General features: G+C 37.8%; 1 protein-coding gene across 1 annotated transcript in view; it reads left to right on the top strand.

The window, feature by feature from the left end:
• SYNE1 (spectrin repeat containing, nuclear envelope 1) overlaps positions 1–21,356 on the top strand; it is a 247,402-nt gene that overhangs the window by 88,808 nt on the left and 137,238 nt on the right. The window contains exons 52-65 of the mRNA XM_009884058.1: positions 4,010–4,146; positions 5,097–5,274; positions 7,330–7,512; positions 9,067–9,210; positions 9,543–9,698; positions 11,424–11,588; positions 12,743–12,915; positions 13,804–13,957; positions 14,101–14,244; positions 16,437–16,601; positions 17,898–18,215; positions 18,961–19,116; positions 19,799–19,969; positions 20,693–21,019. Of these exons, the coding sequence (XP_009882360.1) occupies positions 4,010–4,146; positions 5,097–5,274; positions 7,330–7,512; positions 9,067–9,210; positions 9,543–9,698; positions 11,424–11,588; positions 12,743–12,915; positions 13,804–13,957; positions 14,101–14,244; positions 16,437–16,601; positions 17,898–18,215; positions 18,961–19,116; positions 19,799–19,969; positions 20,693–21,019 (2,571 nt within the window). The remainder of the gene's footprint in view (positions 1–4,009; positions 4,147–5,096; positions 5,275–7,329; positions 7,513–9,066; positions 9,211–9,542; positions 9,699–11,423; positions 11,589–12,742; positions 12,916–13,803; positions 13,958–14,100; positions 14,245–16,436; positions 16,602–17,897; positions 18,216–18,960; positions 19,117–19,798; positions 19,970–20,692; positions 21,020–21,356) is intronic.

The raw sequence follows: 21,356 nt of genomic DNA, 5'->3' as shown, positions 1-21,356 counted from the left end.
TGCTTCTCTTCCCCCTGCTGCTCTTGGGGTGTTCCTGCGGGGTGCTGGGGGCGGAAAACTGCCGCCGAGCGGGACCGTCGGGTGGGAAAGGGTAAAAGGCGTTTGTGAAAAATGCCTCTGGGCAATCCCAGCTTCCCCAAACTTTTTTTTTTTTTTTTTTTTTTTTTGGCAACCGTAGTCGTAGCACAGAAGACGCGCGCCTCCTCGGCCTCGGCTGTACGAGGCTTAGATGTTACAACCAGGGCTTGCCTCTGAGAGCGCCAAGGCTCTCCGCTTCTCCTCCGAGCTGCTCGGCGTTCCAAGGCGGAGTAGCCCTTGACCGGGGAAATGAGAAGCATTTCCTACAAGCCAAGTAGCAGCTGGAGCCATTTCTTACTGACAATTTGTCAAGAGTGTATTGAGCTTATACTTTCCATTTCTTGAAATAGCCCACGCGCTGTGCACGTTGAGATCTCATCCAATATTTAAAGAGGTTATGCTGGAAACCGGTATACTTGCTCATTGCTTTGCTATGGAATGCAGGGGGAATAGACGAATAGAGAGGTTGTTTCTGTTCCTGATTGCCTTCTAGCAAAAAAATCCCCGTGTATGTTTCACAGGCACATTATATATAAACATATATATATATTCACAACAATCAAGGTATATGTTTGCATGTACCTCCACTACTGTGGATCACAGATGTTGAGGAAAGATACAGAGTATTTCCCTTTCAGGGCAACATTGCAAGAAAGCAGTTTCAGTAAAGGAGGAGGGGTGTGTGATGCCTGCTTTCTGACCCCCTGGCTGAAGAAATACTCAAAAAACCCCAGAACACCTTCTCTTTGAACTGAGATTATAAATCTCCTTCTCCGGTGTCAGTGCCAAGTTATTTCTGTGGCTTTCCCTTCCACAGAATTTCCTGTCACAGATTTATGGAGCCTGCTGGCTTGAGTGCCAGTGTGTATCTGTAGGAGTAACAAAGCTGACAATACACTGGAGCAAATAATGATACACATATGCAAAGTCTTCCACGTTTAGATGGTTTTAAAAAGAAAAGGAAGACATGGAATTGCCATCAACATGGAGCAACAATTACCAGACTTTTTTTTTTATTATTTTATAAATGGAGAAGTACTAAATTCAAAGGATGTAGCTTTTATTAGTAGTATATATACTGTGTATGTACTGTAGCTCTATGTGACAACACTTTATTTAGACTAGACGACTGTAAACTTTGGCGAATGAGGAGAATACAGAGGAATCTCAAGACTTACTATGCACAGCCCTACTATGTCATTTTATTTATAGTTAGAGGAAATGTGACAGTAACCCTTCCATTTCAGGACCCCAGGGATAGGTCCTATTGTAAATGTAAAATAGCACTGCAGCTTTCCATTTTCATTGTCTCACAGTGATTCTGTTGCCATGTAAGCCAAGGCCACAAATTAAAAATGCATTTCCTAGTTCTCAGAACGAACATGCTCATTCTGTTGTTCTGTTATTCTCAAGCTCTGATCCTTTAGGTATGTGCAACAGAAGAGCAACAGACCTTGCACTTGGAATTCAGCAAATTGTTTTGGCAATTGTCAGATTCAAAATTAAATCAAAGTGGCTGCAACAGTGCTATCAGTGTTTCTGTATGAAAAAATGCCACAGTTAAATGTACCCTGTTTTGCAAGTTAATGTTCCTGTTTGTTAAAAGGTTATGCCTAAGGCTGTACGTCATCAGGATAATCTTTTAGTAGCTATTGAGATAGGTTATTTGAAATTGAAAAATTCCATCGAAAACAGGCAAATCTAACACTGTGCTACCCTTAGGGCATGTTTTCTTTAAAAAACCCCCCCCCCCCAAAAAAAAAAAAACCCAAACAAAAACCTGTTAGTATTTCATTATGGTGATTCCTGCCCTACACAATTTGTGACATCCTGTGTTTAAGTAACAGCCATTGTGTTGTTATTCCTAATGCTTTCAAAAAAAGTCGTGTGTCTAGTTTAACATAAAGTAAGATAAACAAAAAGTAGTTAGTTTACATTTTTTCTAAGAGTCATTGCTATTACATAATTACTTAATTCAAATGCTACTTTATATGGCAGCGAAGCAAACTGGCAGTGTGACTATTTCAAGTATCTTTTAATGATGGTTGAACAGATTTCTGATGTATGAGCAACTCAAAGCAGATAAAGTCCGTAATACGAGCACACATAATGTAAATCAGAGGGGTCCTGAAAATCTGCTGTAGCAAAGTGTTTTTTCTTATAAGAACACAGGAAAGTTTGTACACATAATACATGTGAACTGTCTCTAGCCTTTTTTACAGGGCTTCCCTGTGATCTATAAATGCAAACAGATTTCAGAAATGTTAATATAATCAAGCTGGGATTGTGGGCTAAGCCACTGTTATTCATAGCCAATGCATGCTTTTAGTTTTATTTTTCTCAAAATGGATTGTTTTGGTTTTTTCCCCCTGGCATTTCAGGTACTACAAAGAAGCAATATATATATATATATATATGTATTTATTTTTTTTTACTTGCTCAGAAATAAATGATATAGATCTTAAAATATTAGTTTCACAGCTCTGAAGACTTTTTCAGGAAAAGGGACGTGAAGGAAGCACGAAGTTGCTTATGGGCAGCAGACACAAGCTTCTGTCCATTTGCTGTTCTTGCCAAGTCAGTTGATTGGCTTGCTAGACCCTTGATAATATTTCTTTTTACTTTTCATTTACATAAAGGGATGTCTGTTTATTGCACAGTTAGTTAATACTTTACAGTGAAAAATCTACTTAGTAAGCATTTTTATCTCTAGAATGTAGATTGTGGTATTTTGAAAATCTTCTGTATATTTTTTCCTGTATATCATTTGTACCTCTTCTGAACATTCAATTTTGTGCTGATAAATTATTACAGACTGTTTACTATGTATATTTTCAAAGATCCTTTTTTTTTTTTTTTATATATTCAGAAACATCACTTGGGGACTTCCTTGTCCCACTTCCATGTGCCTGTTCAAATCTGTATTCACTTTCATATGATTTGGTTCTTAAGTTTATATTGTACATTTCCTCCAGACCAGCACTTAGATTTAGCCAAACTAATCTATGTGTGCCAAACACTCTGGCCTGCCCCTGCCTGTGCTGCAGAACCTCTGCTATGGTGAATCATAGAATCGTCCAGATTGGAAGGGACCTTTAAGATCATCGAATCCACCTATTAACCTAACACTGCCAAATGTAACTAGCTAGAAGATTGTCTTTTCTCCCTGGTAGTCTAAGAGGAATGCCTGAAGAATTTAGTTTCTAGTGGGACAAGGAGCCAAGTCTGCGCTGTTCATTATGCTGGAGTAGCAGGCGGGATTCTGCAGTGGAGATGCTGTGGACGTCAACAAAGACTGTTTTTGTTGGAGCGGTTATCACACCTCTCCCAGTGACGTAAGCTAAGCCAAGAAAAGCATTTTTTTGTTGGCTTAGCTGTCTCCAAAGCAAGAGTCTTTCCAGTGCAGCAATGACAGGCAGTAACCCATTTACTCCCACAGGATTGTGAGCAGCTGTACTTTTACATTATGAAGCCCTCTGCAAAAGAGTTGAAGCTGTTAAAAGCTTTGAGCATAAATTAATTTTTTTGGAATCAGCTCAAAACAGTTTTTATTGAACATGCTAAACTCAAGCCAACAGGCTAATTATATTTATATAGACATATATTATTTGCTATTCCCTAATTGTATGTACTTTTATATATATACAGCTAACTGACAATACCATAGCTCACTTATTAAAATGAAATTTATATCTTAAACTGTTCTTTGAGAGCATTTTGAGCTAAGAAGGCTGAGACTTCCAGCAATTTTGTCTCTAGAAGCTCATGATTTCAAATAAGCTTCTGTAGGTTTGACTGCTAAAATACTCTTGAAAATAAGCGTGCATAGATCATAAATGAAGTTGAATTTAAATTCTGATAACTTTTGATTCAAAAGATTATTTTTTTTTAATTTAATCACCAATATTGTTCATTTGTTTTGTTTCAACAGGAAACATTGGATGCTCTGGTAAAGTCTGAACATATGACAGATGAGATCAAAACTCAGTTAAATGATCTGTGTAGATTTTCCAGAGATTTGAGTACTCATTCTTCAAAAGTTTCAGGGTTGATTAAGGAGTATAACAGGTACACGTTCATCTTGTTTATAGTTAATCAGTCCCAGGGGCAAGGGGTGGGGGGATGTGGGCTGTCTTTTAGGGAACCATTCATTAGATTTTTTGAATTAGAAACAGAGGTAACAATGATTAGAATCATGATTAGAATTTTGATTTTGGTGTGAATAGAGATTTTTAAATGTAGCAATTTGGAGTTTTTTTCTAAAAGCCAGGCTACGTCTCTAAACTCAGCTGAAACTAATGTATATCCACACCTGACCTGTTACAGGAGGAACCCTTGTAAGAAACTGTGAGGTAGCACTATGGCTTCTTTGTCTGAAGGAGGAACAAGCTATACCAGCTAGTTAAGATCTTTCTCTTAATTTTGTCCTTCAGTTTACTCTTCTCTGACTAGCTGGATCCCCGAAACAGGGCAGCTGGCATTTGCTTGCTTTCTTGCTTTCTCTCAGGTCAGTCCAGCTGATTTACTTGGGAGTATGACGCCTGCGTTTCAGACACAAGATACTGTTGTCCCTTGCAGGGGGCTATAGCTTTTGGCTTCTGTAGCTGCAGAAGAAGGGTGTGATGACCCAGATGGATCCCTTCTAATGCTACAAACTTAACTGAGCCACAGAAGTTAGACTTGTAATCACTGTAGTTCTGTGTCCTGTCCCTGGAGAGAGAAAGGGGCTTCATGCTTAGGTGCACTGAGTCACTCTCTGGAAATGCTCATACCTGTCATATCTGTGACAGTTGTGTCCCAGTTCACATGCTTCACTTTTAAGGAACTGAAAGCTTCTAATGGATTTCCTGGTGCCTCAGTTAGGTGCTTAAATTTGGTAGGAGGCGTCCAGGTTAACCTAACCTTACCGCTGTATTTCAGAGAACTAAGTAATAGCATTGTCACCTAACAGAGTCCTTCCTTCCCTCTCTCCCTCCCTCCCTCCCTCTGTTCTGCTTCCCTGATGTGACAAAACCCAGCCTCTGCCTGCAAGCTTCAAAAGGATGTCAAAGCAAAGAGCAGATCTTGCAGCAAAGATTTCGGACGGCTTACAGGGACTTCCAGCAGTGGCTGGTCAATGCAAAAGTCACCACAGCCAAATGCTTTGACGTGCCTCAAAATATCGGCGAAGCTTCAGCAAGTCTGCAGAAAATACAGGTAACTATAGCAGTAAAATATTAGTCTAAGGGAGAACCAATCAGTTGCATATAAAGCTCAGATTGAATTGTTTGGTTAATTACTATTTTTTGTTGATGTTGTTAATGTCAACACTAAAGGTGACTAATTGCAAGGAAATAAACACTTATTTTTTTCTTTTTCAATCTATTTTGTTTAGTTTTATTGTTGGGCTACAGTTTGTATGTAGTCATTGTCTCTCATAGCAGTTTTCCTTGTTTGTTTCTTTTTTTACAATAGGAAAAAAATATGTTTTTAAAGTAGGAGAGTACTGTAAAATCAGAACAATATCAGAATCGGGACTTAGTACCTTGAATTATTTCAAAGTTATGTAAATATTTTTCTTCTTATATGAAACTAGAGCCCTTGTAGTGCAAGAGCAGAGTTAAAAAGTATGCAGTGCAAGCAGGCATTTAAAAAGTGTCTTTTTCACATAAACCTAAAACGAGCCCCAACAACTCTGTGGAAAGGAATGCCAATTAAGTGCCAATAAAGCAAGTGAAAGAAATACTTTTGTCAATAGAACACAACTATAATTTTAACTAATAATAGCAGAATGAGAATTACATAATGAGACTGCTAAACCTTCATTTAGATAGTGTAACAAAAGAAATTCATATCAGTTTCTCAGAAAATACCAAAACCCAAATCACTTCCTTCTCCTTTTGGTAAATTCACTTTCCCTTGCTTAAATGGTTTACTTGAAAGCGTAAACGACACGGTATTAATATATCAAATTTTTGACTACCCCAAAATGAGAATGTTTAGAGGAAATAGCTGGGGAAAAAATCCTAGTAGTTTTTTTACATTAAATAGACGAGTTTAACAAGGTTTGTTTTTTTTCAACAGTGGTAAGATATTTTTTTTCTTTATCACTGCAGCCCCTTCAGAGCATAAGACCTTACTTTGTTCTCCTCTTCCCTGAAAGCTGCTTTAGAGGAAATAAACTTTTTTGTCATTCAGTAAATGCTTTAGGACTTCTGGAGATGTCTTGATAACCTGTATAAACTTAAACTTTATTTTTTTTTTTAATTTAGTGTTTTATCTCTTGGCACATTTGACATCATTAAGTCACAAGGCAATCATATCTTTGATTTTAATATAGCCAGAACTTGAACCAGGTATCTGAAAGCTAACAGATCCTTTGCATTCTCTACTAAGACCTCTACTGTAACACAGAATCAGAACCTGACTTAGTAATTTTTGTATCAAGTCTGTTACTTCTGAACGTGGATGTAACCTTATGATTATGGATATAAAACTGTTTGTATATCACATAATCATGATAGTAATACTTTAAAATGTCGGTGTTTGAGACTGCTAAATTCCTTTGAGTCCTAAATGCTCACAAAGTCTTCTAATAATTACAAGTTATAAGAACATTATCCCAGTACATTAGAATTTTAAAATCTGGCTGTTTCCTTACGTTTCTGTATAATTCTTGGACATGCATTTTTCCATACGCTTCTTGCACACTGGCATTGTGCAAGATTTCCATGAAGAAAAATATTTTCAAAGAGGGAAGGTAAATTAAGGATGCAGAGGAATAAATCCCCCAGCTTAGACATTGCTCAGGGTCTAAGCATCAGCCCACACCCCTACACACTTGCTGGAAGTACAGTGTGGCTGTCGCCCGTGAGAAGACTTCAGTCCTGTGCGTGCCTCAGAGTGGGCCCTGGCTCCTGCTGTTACCTCTGCCAGGATACTGGTTCCCTGAAATGAAACTAGAGATTTAAAGAAGTATAATACCCAGCTAAATGACCAGTAATTGTCTCATGAAATGCAGAATATACAGGTAATCCTAGAGTCTAAATATATACGTTATTTAGACGTATGGCACTTCTGGCTTAAGTAGCTGTTGTCCCTAAATCCCATAAATATGAATAATATTAAAATGGAATGTACCAAAAGATGAGTTAGCATGTTAATGAGCAGAAGCAATAAACTCTTGTCCCTGTTAAATTTTCTGGGAGCTTGACATTGACCTTTACTGCAACCCAAAGTTCACCAGTTAGCTTCTTTTTTTGTTATTTTTAGGAATTCTTATCAGAAAGTGAGAATGGCCAACAAAAACTAAACCTGGTAGCATCCAAAGGGGAACTGCTGTGCTCTGTTTTACCAAAGGAAAAGGCTAAAGTTATCCAGGACAAATCTGCTACAGCTAAAGAAGATTGGAAAAATTTTATCACCACCCTCCACCGGAAGGAATCTGCATTGGAGGTATTGAACCCGTCACAGTGGTGAAAGATGGGATCTAAATTTCCTCTTTGCTTTTTGTTTCAAACAGCACAGTTTAGGTTTCGTATTTAGCTGTATGTGACAGAGCTAATAAATAACAGTTTTCAAGAAGTCTTCTGCTTACGTTTTACTTTTGTTTACTTATATCCTTATGATCTGATTCCACTTTGATTTAACTGGGGTGTTTCATGCAGAAGAGTGTTGTTCAGAGTAAGTGAAGGCAACAAAGACAGGAGTTGCTCAAATTCATTAATATAAGTCTCATCAAATGTTCTGGATTACTAAAAGACAGTTTATTTTTTAAGGACTGTTTTAGCACAGATTTCTGACACTCTTGCTGATCGAACAGTCCCAGTACAGTGGGTAAATGTTCTCTCTCTTACTGCAAACTGATGAAATGTCATGATTTATTTGAGCAACTTTTTAAATAAATCCCACTGCCTTTCTCTGTTCAGTACTCGCAATTCAACCAGCACAGAAGATGAATATCTTAAAAACATAATCTCTTTTAAGGTCATAGGTTTTAAGGTCAAAAGGTCTTAGCTGGAATTCCCTGCTTAGCCTAGGAGAATTTAAATTCCTAGGCATTCGTGTTTCAAACCAACGCTGCCTAGCCAGCTGAGAAAAAGTTTAAATACATTTAATATATTTTGTAGGAAAGCTTTAAAAAAATTTTCCGGTACCTTTCTTCATGTCAGGGTTGCCATGGAAAGAAGACGTCCTTAGAAGTTAAACTTCTCGAGCCAAGCATTTTTCAGTTTCATAGGCTTAGTTTTTCATTCTGATATTTAATTTAAGTGATAAAGTTACAGCTAAAAACAAAACTAAATCAGACTGTGGGGAAAAAAAATAAAAATAACTAGGGCACAGGAGCTATGCTGTTCAGGTTTCTATTCCATATGGATTATTTCAGATGCTCTTTTTTTTTTTCTGTAATAAGGCAGAAAAAGCCTACAATAAAAATATGCAGGCACTGAAGGAATGCCTACATATGCCTTAATGCAGACATTTTTATAACGAAAATTTTACACTAAAAAATAATATAACCAGAAATGATCACCAGGATTGGGTTGAACTTAGTCCAGGATTGGGTTGAAGTTAGTCATACATCACCTAGGAATAGTGGCAGCCCATTTAAGGAGGGGTTAGTGTGAATGACTGCAGTCAGATGTTAGGTAACTCGTATCCCAAATTAGCCTTTCTTCAGAGTGCCTTAGCTGTGAGAGTTAGACTTATGTTGAGCCAAAGCTCATAAGATCTATAAAACTTTCAGTTGAGAGGAAATTTGCTTCAGCCTCCCCTCAACTGTGTAGACATATCCTACATTGTTGCCTCTATTTTGCCTCTTAAAGAGGTGCGCTCTCAGACTTTTCTTTCAGTGTCTGCTTGTGAGATGGGAAGGAGCAGAGGTGGCATAATTTATTCTGAAGAGTTGTGTAGTGTTTGGCTGCAATTGTATGTCCTTTCTGTGTGTTGCGCATTACAGTTATGCCCAGTGCAATGGGACTGTCGATAAAATTGTGCGTGTCTTCCCAGAACTTAAAGATCCAGATGAAGGACTTCGAAGCAACTGCTGAGCCTCTGCAGGAGTGGCTGACCACAACTGAGAGCATAGTGCAAGGAAGTAGCAGTCGGCTCCATGATCTTCCTTCCAAGAGGAGAGAACAGCAAAAGTTGCAGGTGACTTCTTATAAGCCTTTTTAACGCAGCCAGACTTTCCTGTCCCATCCTCCTGGCCTCATCGATTTCTTACAAAAGCTTGATCATTCTAGCATCCTGACCTCTAAATAAGATGAGAACTGGTTTCAAGGATTGCTGTTGATGATCCTGTTCCATCAGGTTCTGCATCTCCACATTTCTTATGACATCCTGCTTCGCTGCTGTAGCTATATGGTGTGCCTTTCACAGCAAGCTTGCCATATGTCACTTCCACTTTTCATGGGGCCTTCATGCTTCTCTCTTTCCTCCTTTCTTGCACCCACTCTTACTATTAACGTGCTTGTGCTTTACAGTCTGTCCTTGAGGAAATAAGCTGCCACGAGCATCAGCTCAACAGGCTAAAAGAGAAAGCTCAGCAGCTGTGGGAAGAGCAAGCTGTCAGCAAAAGCTTTATGCGCAGAGTGTCTCAGTTGTCTTCTCAATATCTGACTCTAAGCAATCTGACAAAGGTAATGCACTCAGTGTATGTGCTTTTAAGCACTTCTTTTGATGTATGTGGGGAAAAAGAGACTGAAATGTGAAGCACTGCAGTTGTCTTGCTTGTCTGCTCTGTGGTATGCCTCAGCTATCTTGTCTTTCACACTAGCTTTAGAGAATCAAAGTAAGGACCTGGGTAATTCCATGGACTGTCAACAAAATGGAATTGTGATTTTTTTTTTTTTTTAATGTGTTTTGATTAAAAAGTAAGTCCCACCTGATTATACAATAATCAGGTTTGATTTTGATTATTTCAAGTTTTGAAAACATTTATTTTTGTAATAAGTGGCACCTCAAGGCAGTATTTTTTCAAAACTTAGGGGAGTTATTTTTGTTAGAAAATACAGAATACAGAAAAGTTATTACTTCATTGCATCCTACAATGATGATTAATTATTTGCAGTGTCAGCGTCTTTATCTAAAACAAATAGATTGGCCTTCTAAAAGAAGTACCTCTTAGGCTGCTTTTGAAGGTTGAAGGGAAGGCATAGGCTAAGCTCTAAAGCGTCATGCTAAGAACTGAGAGTTTAACCTAACTGTTTTGCTGAGTGGTGCTTGACTCACTTCACCATTTAATAGTTCTACTATCTCTATTGTGTAAACAGATAAGAAGGTATTCATATTAGGACTGCTATTTTTCACAAAGTTCCAGTCACGAAGAAGGCTTGATATTGAATTAGGCTTATAGTTACTACAGTAAAGACAATAATTAAGGATTTAGGAAGTGTGTTTTCGGATAACGATTCAGAAAGTATTTATATTGGGGCATTTGCTAGTTTGTTAATTTCTACATTTTATGTGGAAATAAAAATTATAAAGCATATCTAGAGCTGTGTGGCGTACTGAAAATGATCGTATACATGGCCATGATAAATTTTCATGACTGCAAAATGAGAAAGGGAGAGATGCACGAGTTACTAACATCAGCTTACATGGACAGAACTTGTAGGAGGCGTCAGGATGAAAAGAAGGAATTTGAGGCAGAGGATACGTATGATCCAGCCTATGAAAGAAATCCTGAAATTCTTTGGATAGTCGTGGACGCTTGAAGAAGATCCCTGTCTGTAACTTCCTAAACCTGTTTCCCTGGCTTGACTTTAGTTCTCTGTCACCGTGTGAAATACTCTCTGCTCTGTGTTCCTGTTCACCTCAGGCCTTCTAGCAATGTAACTTGAGCACGAGTGTCAGTAATTTTTCAGAAGAGTGGTTATACAAACAGGAGTAATTGAGGAAAACAGGGCTTTCTTTTCCAAGTATTAACAAAGTAATGTTGTTGCAGTGGCATAGCTTCACAGGCTTAAATCTGTCTTGTGCATTGACAGATTTCACAAGTTTTCTTCAGCTGCAACACTGAAATGGAGTTTAGGTGTGATTTACCAGATGTTTAAAAAGAAGTGAAACCAGAAAACTCTCATCTACTTTGGATAAGAGGAGACAATTAGATGAAGCTTTACATTTATAAAACAAAAAAGGGTATTTCTGAAATTTGAAGTTGTATATTATGTTTGGACAACTTGTGTGTGTGAGGGGGGGTGGTGTGTGTATGCAAAATTCATCCCGTGCTCTAGTAAGCATACTTGTAATTATCAATGTACAAAGAGAATTTCTGAGTACAGTTTATGAAACTCCGTAAGTAGGTATGGGGAATAAGCAATCCTTTGAATAGCTGCTGGTACTAATTGCTTTATGAATTGCAGGAGAAAGTTTCCAGAATGGATAGGGTCGTAGCAGAGCACCAGCAGTTCTCGCACAGTGTCAAGGACCTCCAGGACTGGGTGGCTGATGCAGTTCACATGCTGGATTCCTACTGTCATCCCACTGCAGACAAGAGTGTTCTGGACAGCCGGATGTTAAAGCTAGAGGTATGGAAACAATAGACTCCAAAACCTGCTCTTTTTAGGTCTGTAAGAAGATTGCAAATCTATGATACTTTACATTAATTGATGTGTATTAGTGTAACAACTGTTGTTCAGACACTGATTTTCAATTTACTCAAAAATAACTCTTTTTATAGATGAAAGAGCTCATTATTAGAAGTTTTCCCTAGGAAGGATATAGGGACCTTTATGATACGAAAAACTGCATATATGCTAATTCTTAAAAAAACTCAAAAGATGATGTGTGACTGCTGAAGGTTAAATGGAAGAGGTAGGATATTCACTTCTGTTAGTTTAATATATCATTTCCTAGATCTTACAGGTGATATGGAGGATTCAGAACAGCTTTTCCTGTAACTGTTTGCTTTAAAAATGGTGACTGCAGTTAAGAAAATAGTGTCTATTAATATCATTGCACAACAGATGTCGAACAGCAGTGCTCAGAAAACAATACTTTTCATATTATTGATGTCTCAAATTTTGAGCTGTGGCCAAAATATGGACAAGTCCTCAAAATTATAAGGATACATCAAATACCAAGAGATGATAGCAAAATACTAGAATTGTATTTAGCCTTTGTTCATTGAGTCTTTCAGGTTCAAGCTTTCAGGCTTTTCATGACTTTGCATAATGTCAGAAGCTGTTAGTTTATAACAGCACAGCTCCAGGAGCTGAAGTCTCTAAGCTGACGTTGCTGATAGTCTACTGAGTTTATGCATTGGTACCTTTCTGTTGCAAAGAGATCCTAGAGTTGTAGAACTGTATTTCAGCCCTGTAGAAGAGCTCTGTTATCACATCTTGTTTTCTCTATGAATGAATCCTCCAGTTTTCCATTTAAATGACTTTCCGTTTAGAAAGCCAGCTTTTCCACCCAACGGTACCTTCTCTGATACACTGTAAATACCTGTACAGATTCCATGAAAACTTCCCTGTCAACTAATATTTTTTGGATGACCTAAACCTACCCTTTGAAAGTCACCTTTTCCTTGTGAAGCTGAGCTGTGAACCCTGCTGTCCCTCTTCCAACTGACTGTTTGTACAATCTGCTAAATTTGATCAGCTCATTTTCCAGTAAAGCCAGTTAGTATATTCATGCCCAGTTGATGATAGAAGTAGAATAATATCCACTCACTTTTTAGGGACTACTAGCAGTGAAACAAGAAAAAGAAATCCAAATGAAAATGGTTCTGACAAGAGGAGAATCTGTTCTGCAAAATACTTCTCTGGAGGGACTACCAGTGATTGAACGGCAGTTGCAAACCCTGAAGGACAGCTGGGCTTCTCTTCTGTCTGCTTGTATCCAGTGCAAGAGGTAAAAAGGGTATGAGGTGCAGAATAACGCTTAGCAATAAAGCACTGTCAGCATTTTTGAAAAGTTAATTCCCAGAGTTTTATTATTGCAAGAGTCAAATTCATATAAAATGACTGCACGTGCCTAACGGGCACTTGCGGGTCTAGAGGCCTTAAGTGACACAATCATTTGCAGTAGAAAAAGGGGAGGAAACCATGAGGGATCTAAGCTTTGTTAACACTTATTGTCAATATACTCTTAAAAGTGGATTCCATGTTCATAATCTTGTTGTAAATTTTACTTTGAGTTACACTTGATGCCTTGAATTGTTCTCAGAAATGAGAAGATCTTGTCACAGACATTAATGGTTGCTCTGTTGAGATCCTGTCTCATTTTTCATTTGCTAGCATTTCACGAAAGGTACTCTAATTACGATGTCCAATAGTGGTTCTCAAAGTGATAGAGTAAAGAAATACAAGGGGAAAAAATCTAGTTGTCTTTGGTGGAACATCACTAGTTGCAAATATTTCAACTTAAAACAGCAATGGTAATTAAACATTAGAATGCTGCAACTTTTGAATGTATGCAAAGGGACAGAAAATTTCTGATTCTGGATCTTATGCTTTTAGTTGCATTTTATTTACTAAAGCTAGAACATGTCAGCTAACTACATAACTTACAGAGCTCCTTACTATTCCAAGTTTGGAAAACTTAATTTCTCTTTATCAGCCAAACAGTGCTCCCACCTAAAACTTGTAGAGTTTTAACAACTCTGTCTCAGACTGCTTAGCTTGTGATATATCTTTCTTATAATATATAGTCTAGAATAACTGTATATGACTATATCTCACTGCTTAAATAACATGACAACCTCCACTATCACAAGAAACATGTATTTTTAAATTGCAGTCAACTGGAAGGAGCTCTCTCCAAATGGACAAGTTACCAGGATGATGTTCGTCAGTTTTCCAGCTGGATGGATAAAGTAGAAGCAAGTATGAATGCTTCTGAAAGGCAGTATGCTGAACTGAGGGAAAAAACAGCTGCCCTCAGCAAAGCAAAGGTGTGTTTGCTTTACAACAAACCAGCAACAAAACCATATCACCTTATAAGCAACAAAAATGGCTGAGTAACTGCAAGATTAATCTGTGGTCTTCTTTTAATGCTGCCCATTCATAAATGTGTTCTTCTCATTCTGTTTTGTAGCTACTCAGTGAAGAGGTGTTGAGTCACAGCAGCCTGTTGGAGACGATTGAAGTGAAAGGAAGTGGGATGGCTGAGCATTATGTCACTCAGCTTGAACTTCAGGACCTTCAGGAGCGGTATAAGTTCCTCAAAGACAGAACGAGGGTACAGTTTTTCTTAATACCACTCCCTCTTGTTTTGTTGGCAACAAGGAGAAAGAGAAAGTCTTTTCACTTATCATTTATTTTTCAACTAAATGAAGAGTGAAACTTTAGGGACAGCTGTACCCTAATGTAACAGAAAGTTATTAGGGTAATTTATCAAGCAAGACAGCTTGCTGTACCACTGAGATGCAGGTCTTTTCAGAAAGGTTCTAAAAATCTGAGTCTGAAAAAATCATCAGTTAAACAGTCTGAGCAACTCCATGTCAAAAGTCTCATTGACTTCAGCACAGATATGATTTTACCCATTGTGACTGAAAAGTTGGGAGCATCTCAGAATCTGTGATTTGCGTAAATGTATGGTTTGCAGTAAATGCAACCAGTCAGTCAAGTAATTCACAAATGGTTGACAACTATAGAAGCTTACTATAGAACACAAACCTTATTAGCAAGTAAACTGACTCTAAGGTCAAAAGACCCAGCATGATAAGTACTACATTTACTGATAATTGTTAACATCTTAGATCTGGAAAAGATTAGGGCATAGGCAGATAAAGACCAAGATGGGTTTTAATATAAGATATAAGATAAAAAAGAAATAATAGAAGACCTGGTCATACATTTAAAGCTAGGTGATTATCTCTGGTTAACCCAAATTCCTCTGTGATAATTAAATAATGCATAATGTATGCTCAGGAAGGCAACTTTTCTTCATGCAGCAGTGTAGCAAAATTGAATTTTGTTGTCTCAACGGTGTCTTTGTCCTGTGGAAAGGGCCAAAATTCAGTTTTTCAAATGCAGAAGGGATTCGCTGTTTTGTGGTACTCTTTTCCACAACTGCAAAGACTGCAATGCAGTCTTTTTTTGGGCCTTCTGTGAATGAACTCACTTAGGTTTGCCAGAGAAGTAAGTCAGTCCTGGGAAGTGCTAGTGAATATCTTGTATTCCTTTTAGCATGGGGTTCCTTTAACCTTTACCTTTTTCTCTTGCACAAAGCTATACAGACTCCCTGTATTTGCTCAACTTGAGCAACAGCATGAGAACAATGAGAAATGGATAGTAGTTCACAGGGGCAAGAGCTCTGTACCTCTTTCCTCATGTAGCAAGAAGCATCTCTTCTTTCTCTTCCCACCTAATACCCGAGATGACTTTGTTCTTCTCCGCTCCCAACTGTGGTGATGATGTTAAGTGTCAAAAGTACATTCAACAGTTCTTTAGAAAGAAATTCAAACTTCAAAGCAAATACCTGGAAAGTAAAGAATGGTCAAATCCTTTAATAATCCTTTGGCCAGGTGGGAAACCTGACAAGCTTCCCCAAGGGTTTGTGGCCCAAGCCTTAGCAGACCAAGACCTGTAATTCTCTGCAGCCACTGTGAAGAGGCAAGAGAACAAGTCTCTTTCCATCTTCCCCCTATTGGGCGTGTACAGGCCTTGTAAAAGATTGGTAACACTCCTCTTTTCTTCCTTTGTCCCATTACTCGGACCTGTTAGAAATAGGTAACGCAGGCAAAAGGTTCATGGATGCTGTTTATGAAAGTCTTTTTCTTCTTTTGTACCCTGCTGCCCTGGGATGCAGCCTGTCTTGCTCCAAACTCAATTCACCGTTCCCATAATTTCTTAGAAAGACTGGTCTAGTGCTAATATATGACACCTTTCCTGCTGTACACCAGGTATGGTAATATTTTAGTGCAGGGTTGCGAAATTATCGTAACTTGCTGACCCACATACACAGAAGACTTGCAGTCTGTTTCTCACTGTGCTCTGTAGGAACTCCCCACAAAGGACTTGGGCGGTCTTCAAACCTAAAGATATTAGATACTCTTAGTAGAAGATTATTATTCCATTGGCAAAAAAAATATGCAATTTCTAAGCTTATGCTCTTATTAATCACTTCAGTAAAGTGAATTTAAATTGGAATAAAAATTAAGAAGGTCTTTTGTTATTAGACACTATGGTGTTATTTATAAGCGATCCAAAATCAAAACTTTAAATCTTTTAGGATAAGTATATGTATCCCCACATTTGCCCCCTCTTTATTCATCAAACCATCCTTAGAATCCAAGTATTCTTGAATTCTAGGAGAACTCAGCATCAGATACAAACTTTTCACCTTGATAGAAGTCCGGGTTTTATGTTTTCTTGGTTTGGTGATACACTAAGATATATATACATGTATGCAAATATTTTAACAAGCAGGAGGCAGTAACAAAAGCTGAAGGACTGCTTAACTTACATCAAGAGTACCAAAGAAATCTGAAGACCTTTGAAGTATGGCTGGAGAAGGAACAGGAAAAACTTGACTGTTTATCACATCTCAATGGTGATGCCCAGAAACAGGAGGCAACACTCCGAGACTTACAGGTACATAACGCGTGACACTAAATAAATAAATAATCCTACTTGTAAAATAACGGAATAAAAATTGCATTCTTTTTTTTTTTATTTCTCAAGAACAACTTGGAATTACATTATATAAAAGTACTTTGCTGCTCAAAAGTGGTTCCAGTAAAGTCAATGGAAACATTGTCACTCATTTCTAGCAAGTGTCAGGCCTTGAGTGAAATCTCCAGGCATACTAATGCTTTCTTGCAAGTACTGAATTTGTTTTAGATGTTGGCCCATCTCTTCTTTTCCCTGTGTTTCACAGAATATCAAAAGTATTTTTTTTATTGGGTTTTCACCTATTATTGCTTACAGTGCAGATGCCTCTACTTTCAGGCAGTTCCAGTCATGTAGGCTACCTCCCGTGGTGAGGTGGGGAGACTATTACTGAATCACTTAAGTGACAATGAAGGGTGAACCGATAGCGCTTCAGTAATTTCCCAGCTATGATCTTAAGCTGGCTTAAAATACTTTCATACCTGCTATTGAATTAGCAAAAGGTCTGTACTTGAGTTATGAAATATTTATTACTTTATTCAGGATACTGAGAAGGTCTTCGTACGATCAGGGACTTTGCATATATGCCTTGTTATCATAATTTACTTTGCAAAATCTGAATATATGTTTCAAATATAAACTGAGACAACACACAACTGTATTTTGTTAAGGTAATTTCCTGCTTATGTTTTCTGGTTGGATTGAATCCCTTCATACTTTTTAATCAAGTTCTATTAGGTATGAAAATGCCACATGTCCAGAAGAGGGTATCAAGGATTATTTTGGAATCATGTCTCAAACATACATAAAAATAAATGTTTGTTTATTTTAAAAGACTGAAGCCTCACCTTGTTCATTGTTTTTAAACTGATTCAATTTCAGTGTCTGTCTTCCAGTCTACTTGCCGCAGATGGAAAGTTTTGAATTTAAGGCTGTGCTGAATGGATTGCATCCATCCCACACCAGTTCAGGCAGCTAACGTTTCAGAACTGATGATAAACTTAGAAGGAGGGGACAGAATTTAATGCTTACTTTGTCAATAATTTTCTCCTATTCACTTGTCGATAATGGCGATATTCAGTTTGCTTTGTAAATGAGCACGCTGTCATAGATGTTCTTAGAGGTAGTGTAATATGTTTTCAACTGTAGATAACTAAAGGGAACATCTTGACAATGTGAGGTAACTGCTTTTGTGTTTCGTAGAACCAGGGCATTGGTTGCCACGTGTGAATGAAAGGTGTTAATGTCGGTTATGTGTCCATAACTCTGTCTTTATAGGAGCTGCAGATCCACTGTGCAGAAGGACAAGCATTATTGAATGCTGCTGTCCACGCTAGAGAGGAGGTGATTCCCTGGGGCATTCCCCAGATAGAAGACCGAGCCCTGGAATCCTTACGGCAGGATTGGCAAGTTTATCAGCACAGGCTTTCTGAAGCAAGAAGCCAATTAAATGCCACTGTGAGCAGACTGAGGTTAATGGAGAAAAAATTTCAGAAGGTTAATGACTGGCTAACGGGTCTGGAGGAAAAAGTTGCTATCAGGACTGGGAGGCAGTCTGGTAGAGCAACAAAGGACGTGCAGCTTCAGCAAATGAAGGTAAAGAATATAGTTAAGGCATTCCTTAAGCAAAATACCACGTGAGGTTTCCACATCAGTTCCCGGTTACACTGTGAAAATGACAGGAAGCACTGGAATTTATTCTGAGGTGGTGCCTAGAGTGATGGACTCATGAGGGCTTCGTGCCAGGTTCCTCCTATTTTACTGGTAAGGGTATGGCTATACCAATGTTGAAATCTCATAGGAAGATCTGGAATTCATGTGCTTTGTGATATATGAAGGCCTATCCAAGGACAAAGATCAATCCTGGAGTAGGGAAGTGTTAATGTTGTAACAAGAGTAAAATGTGACCAGCTGTGTTGTGAAGTCTCTGCTGTGTTGATGTAATAATACTCCTTTAGTCACTGCAAAGAGAACGCAGGGGTCTGAATAACCACAGGAAGCAGATTTGAAGAGATTCAAGGTTATACTTTACAGTCACCTTTAAACCTTTGGGCAAATTCTATAAGAAGTCCAGGTTGCATTTCTATTATTATTGGGGGGGGGGAGGGAAGTATTGAATCTATTGTAATGAAAGGCAGTCCATATGGTATGATAAAGCTTCCAGCTTATTCGTTACATTAACCTTCATCAGATTTTCTTTTATTTTCCTGTAGTAAATCCACGTTTTACAACCATGTAGTTGTTTTCCTTTTCAATGATTTCCTGACAGTTACAAATAAATTCCTGTTGTGTTTAAGATGTTTGAATCAGTCATATAAGATGGATAATGTCTTTCTCATAGAAGTGGCATGAGGAGATTACAATCTACAAAGATGATGTGGAGGAAGTTGGGGTATTGGCTCAGCAAATACTAGAGGAAAGTCTCACTGCAAGTACAATGGGAAGCCAGGCTACACAGCTCACCTCTCGCTACCAAACACTACTTCTTCATGTTTTGGTAAGTAATGAAAATTAATTCATTATAACAACATAAATTGTCAGTTAAGAAGCAAATATTAAACAGACTTTCTTAATAAGACTTTATCAGTTTATTCATTACCGTAGATTCAATAATATAATATTCACATATATATTCATATATATCCACACACATACATGTGGATTTTCATTCGTATTAGAGAACCGTAATCAGCATAATGCCCTTTCAAAAATTTTCAGTATTAATCAGATGTTATTAACTTCTTTTTTAGCAGTTTCAGGGGAGAATTTCAGAATTCAGTATCTTTGAATGCTGAACAACCTCTAGAGAAATGTTTTCAGGTTATCACTGAAATACAGGAAAATTTGAATTGATAAGGTAGAGTCTTCAGGTCACATTAAGTAGTGAGTGTCTGATAGTACCGTCATCACAAGTCACAATTCAAATTTCAAAATATAAGTACATTTTCAGTGTTTATTATTAACTCAGTTTTAACATTAGTGATTGCTATATGTACACCCTGACAAGATCTCAGTGAGAATTACCCCTTAGATATGAAAGTATTCAAAACCTATGTGTTTAATCTTAGTATATCAGGTTTTATTAATAAATGGCAATTTATTGCTATCTTTAGCCAATAGCAATGATAAACTTCTATGTGGTTTTGTTTCTTCCCCCTACCCTCCATATTTGTTTGAAGGAGCAAATAAAATTTCTGGAAGAAGAAATACGCTGTATGGAGGAGTCAGAATTAGCTTTTAGTGCTTACACAAATTGGTACGGCGCTACTAACAAGAACTTCAGAAATGTGATCACCAAGTTTGACGTGGTTGATAGAACAGCAATGGAGAAAAAAGTGCAGAAACTAGAGGTACAGCTTTCTTGAATGCAATTTTTGTTTCTTTCTGCCAAAAATAAGCTATGTTTTAACATGCATCTTAACAGCTGCTCAAAATTCTGACTTCATCTTGCCCAGAGAAGCTAACAGGATAAAGATTACTGGGTATGAACTTTCTGTTCTCATGTCATATACGCATTAGATCGCAGTCTGGTTGCTGAGATCCTACATAATATAATCCTATCCTTCATAAGGCATGTTTGTATGCGTTTTGTTTTAGGTTAAAACTTACAATAAATTCCCCTCACAAAGCAACCTTTCAAGAATATTCTATACCAACACGCACTGTGGCAAGAAGTGCTTCCTATTTCTCCTTATTGAAATAACTCACTAGTAAAACTCACGTTTCATCTCAGAGTTGTAGATGAGTTTTTCATATGTCCTGCAGTTTAAGCATAATAAGCTAAGGGAAAACTTTAATCTATTCCAGAATTTGGGGTATGAATCCTCTCCTGATAGCCCTCAGTTTCTGTGTTTATCTTTGCAGTTTTGTAATGCAAAGTCCAGTCAATTTCCCTAGCAATTCCTTCTGTGTCCTTAGCAAAATTTTTTTTAAAAAATAGCTTCTCACTAATAATAGAACTACAATGAATTAAAAAAAAAAAAACAAAAAAAAAAAACCCAACAAAAAAACCCCACCCAAAAACAAAGCAAGAGCTTGCATACATTTTCTGTTAACCAACACTTCCTTCCCAGCTGCTATTGAGTGATATGGACATAGGACACAGTTTACTGAAATCTGCTCGTGAGAAGGGGGAGCGAGCTATAAAGTACATGGAAGAAAATGAAGTTGACCAGTTAAGAAAAGAAATTGGAGACCATGTGGAACAGCTTGAAGAGCTGGCTGGCTCCATCAGGAAAGAGCACATGACTTCAGAGAAGTGCCTTCAGCTGGCGAAGGAGTTCTCGGACAAGTACAAGGCACAGACTCAGTGGGTCATGGAGTACCAAACCATGTTACATGCTCCAGCAGAGCCAAAGAGTGAACTCTATGAGAAGAAGGCCCAATTATCCAAATACAAGGTAAAAAGGGGTTATATCATTGTACTCTTGAATTGCTTTTGACCCAATGACTTGCAATAAATCCTCTGATCCAGGTGTCTGTTCAGGTTTCCTCAATAGATATGTGAGTTGTCTCTGACCTAGATGTCCAAATCAGCATCAAAGTGAAAAGATGCATGATACCTGCATGTATGAAGCAGAGCGAGCACCTGGATTTGAAATGTGAATGTCCTAATAAGGCTTCCACATCTGAAAATTTCCTGTTATGGAGCAAAATTCTTTTTTGAGTACACATATGAGTAATTCCATATCAACAGAGTTAACTGCTGTTTAAGTAAGGATAGAATTCAGTTGGTCT

This window comes from Charadrius vociferus, unplaced genomic scaffold (genome assembly GCF_000708025.1).
Source record: "Charadrius vociferus isolate BGI_N301 unplaced genomic scaffold, ASM70802v2 scaffold494, whole genome shotgun sequence".
NCBI classification, from domain to species: Eukaryota; Metazoa; Chordata; class Aves; order Charadriiformes; family Charadriidae; genus Charadrius; species Charadrius vociferus.
The sequence above is the reverse complement of the archived record's forward strand: the minus strand, read 5'-3'. Positions and strand labels throughout refer to the sequence as shown.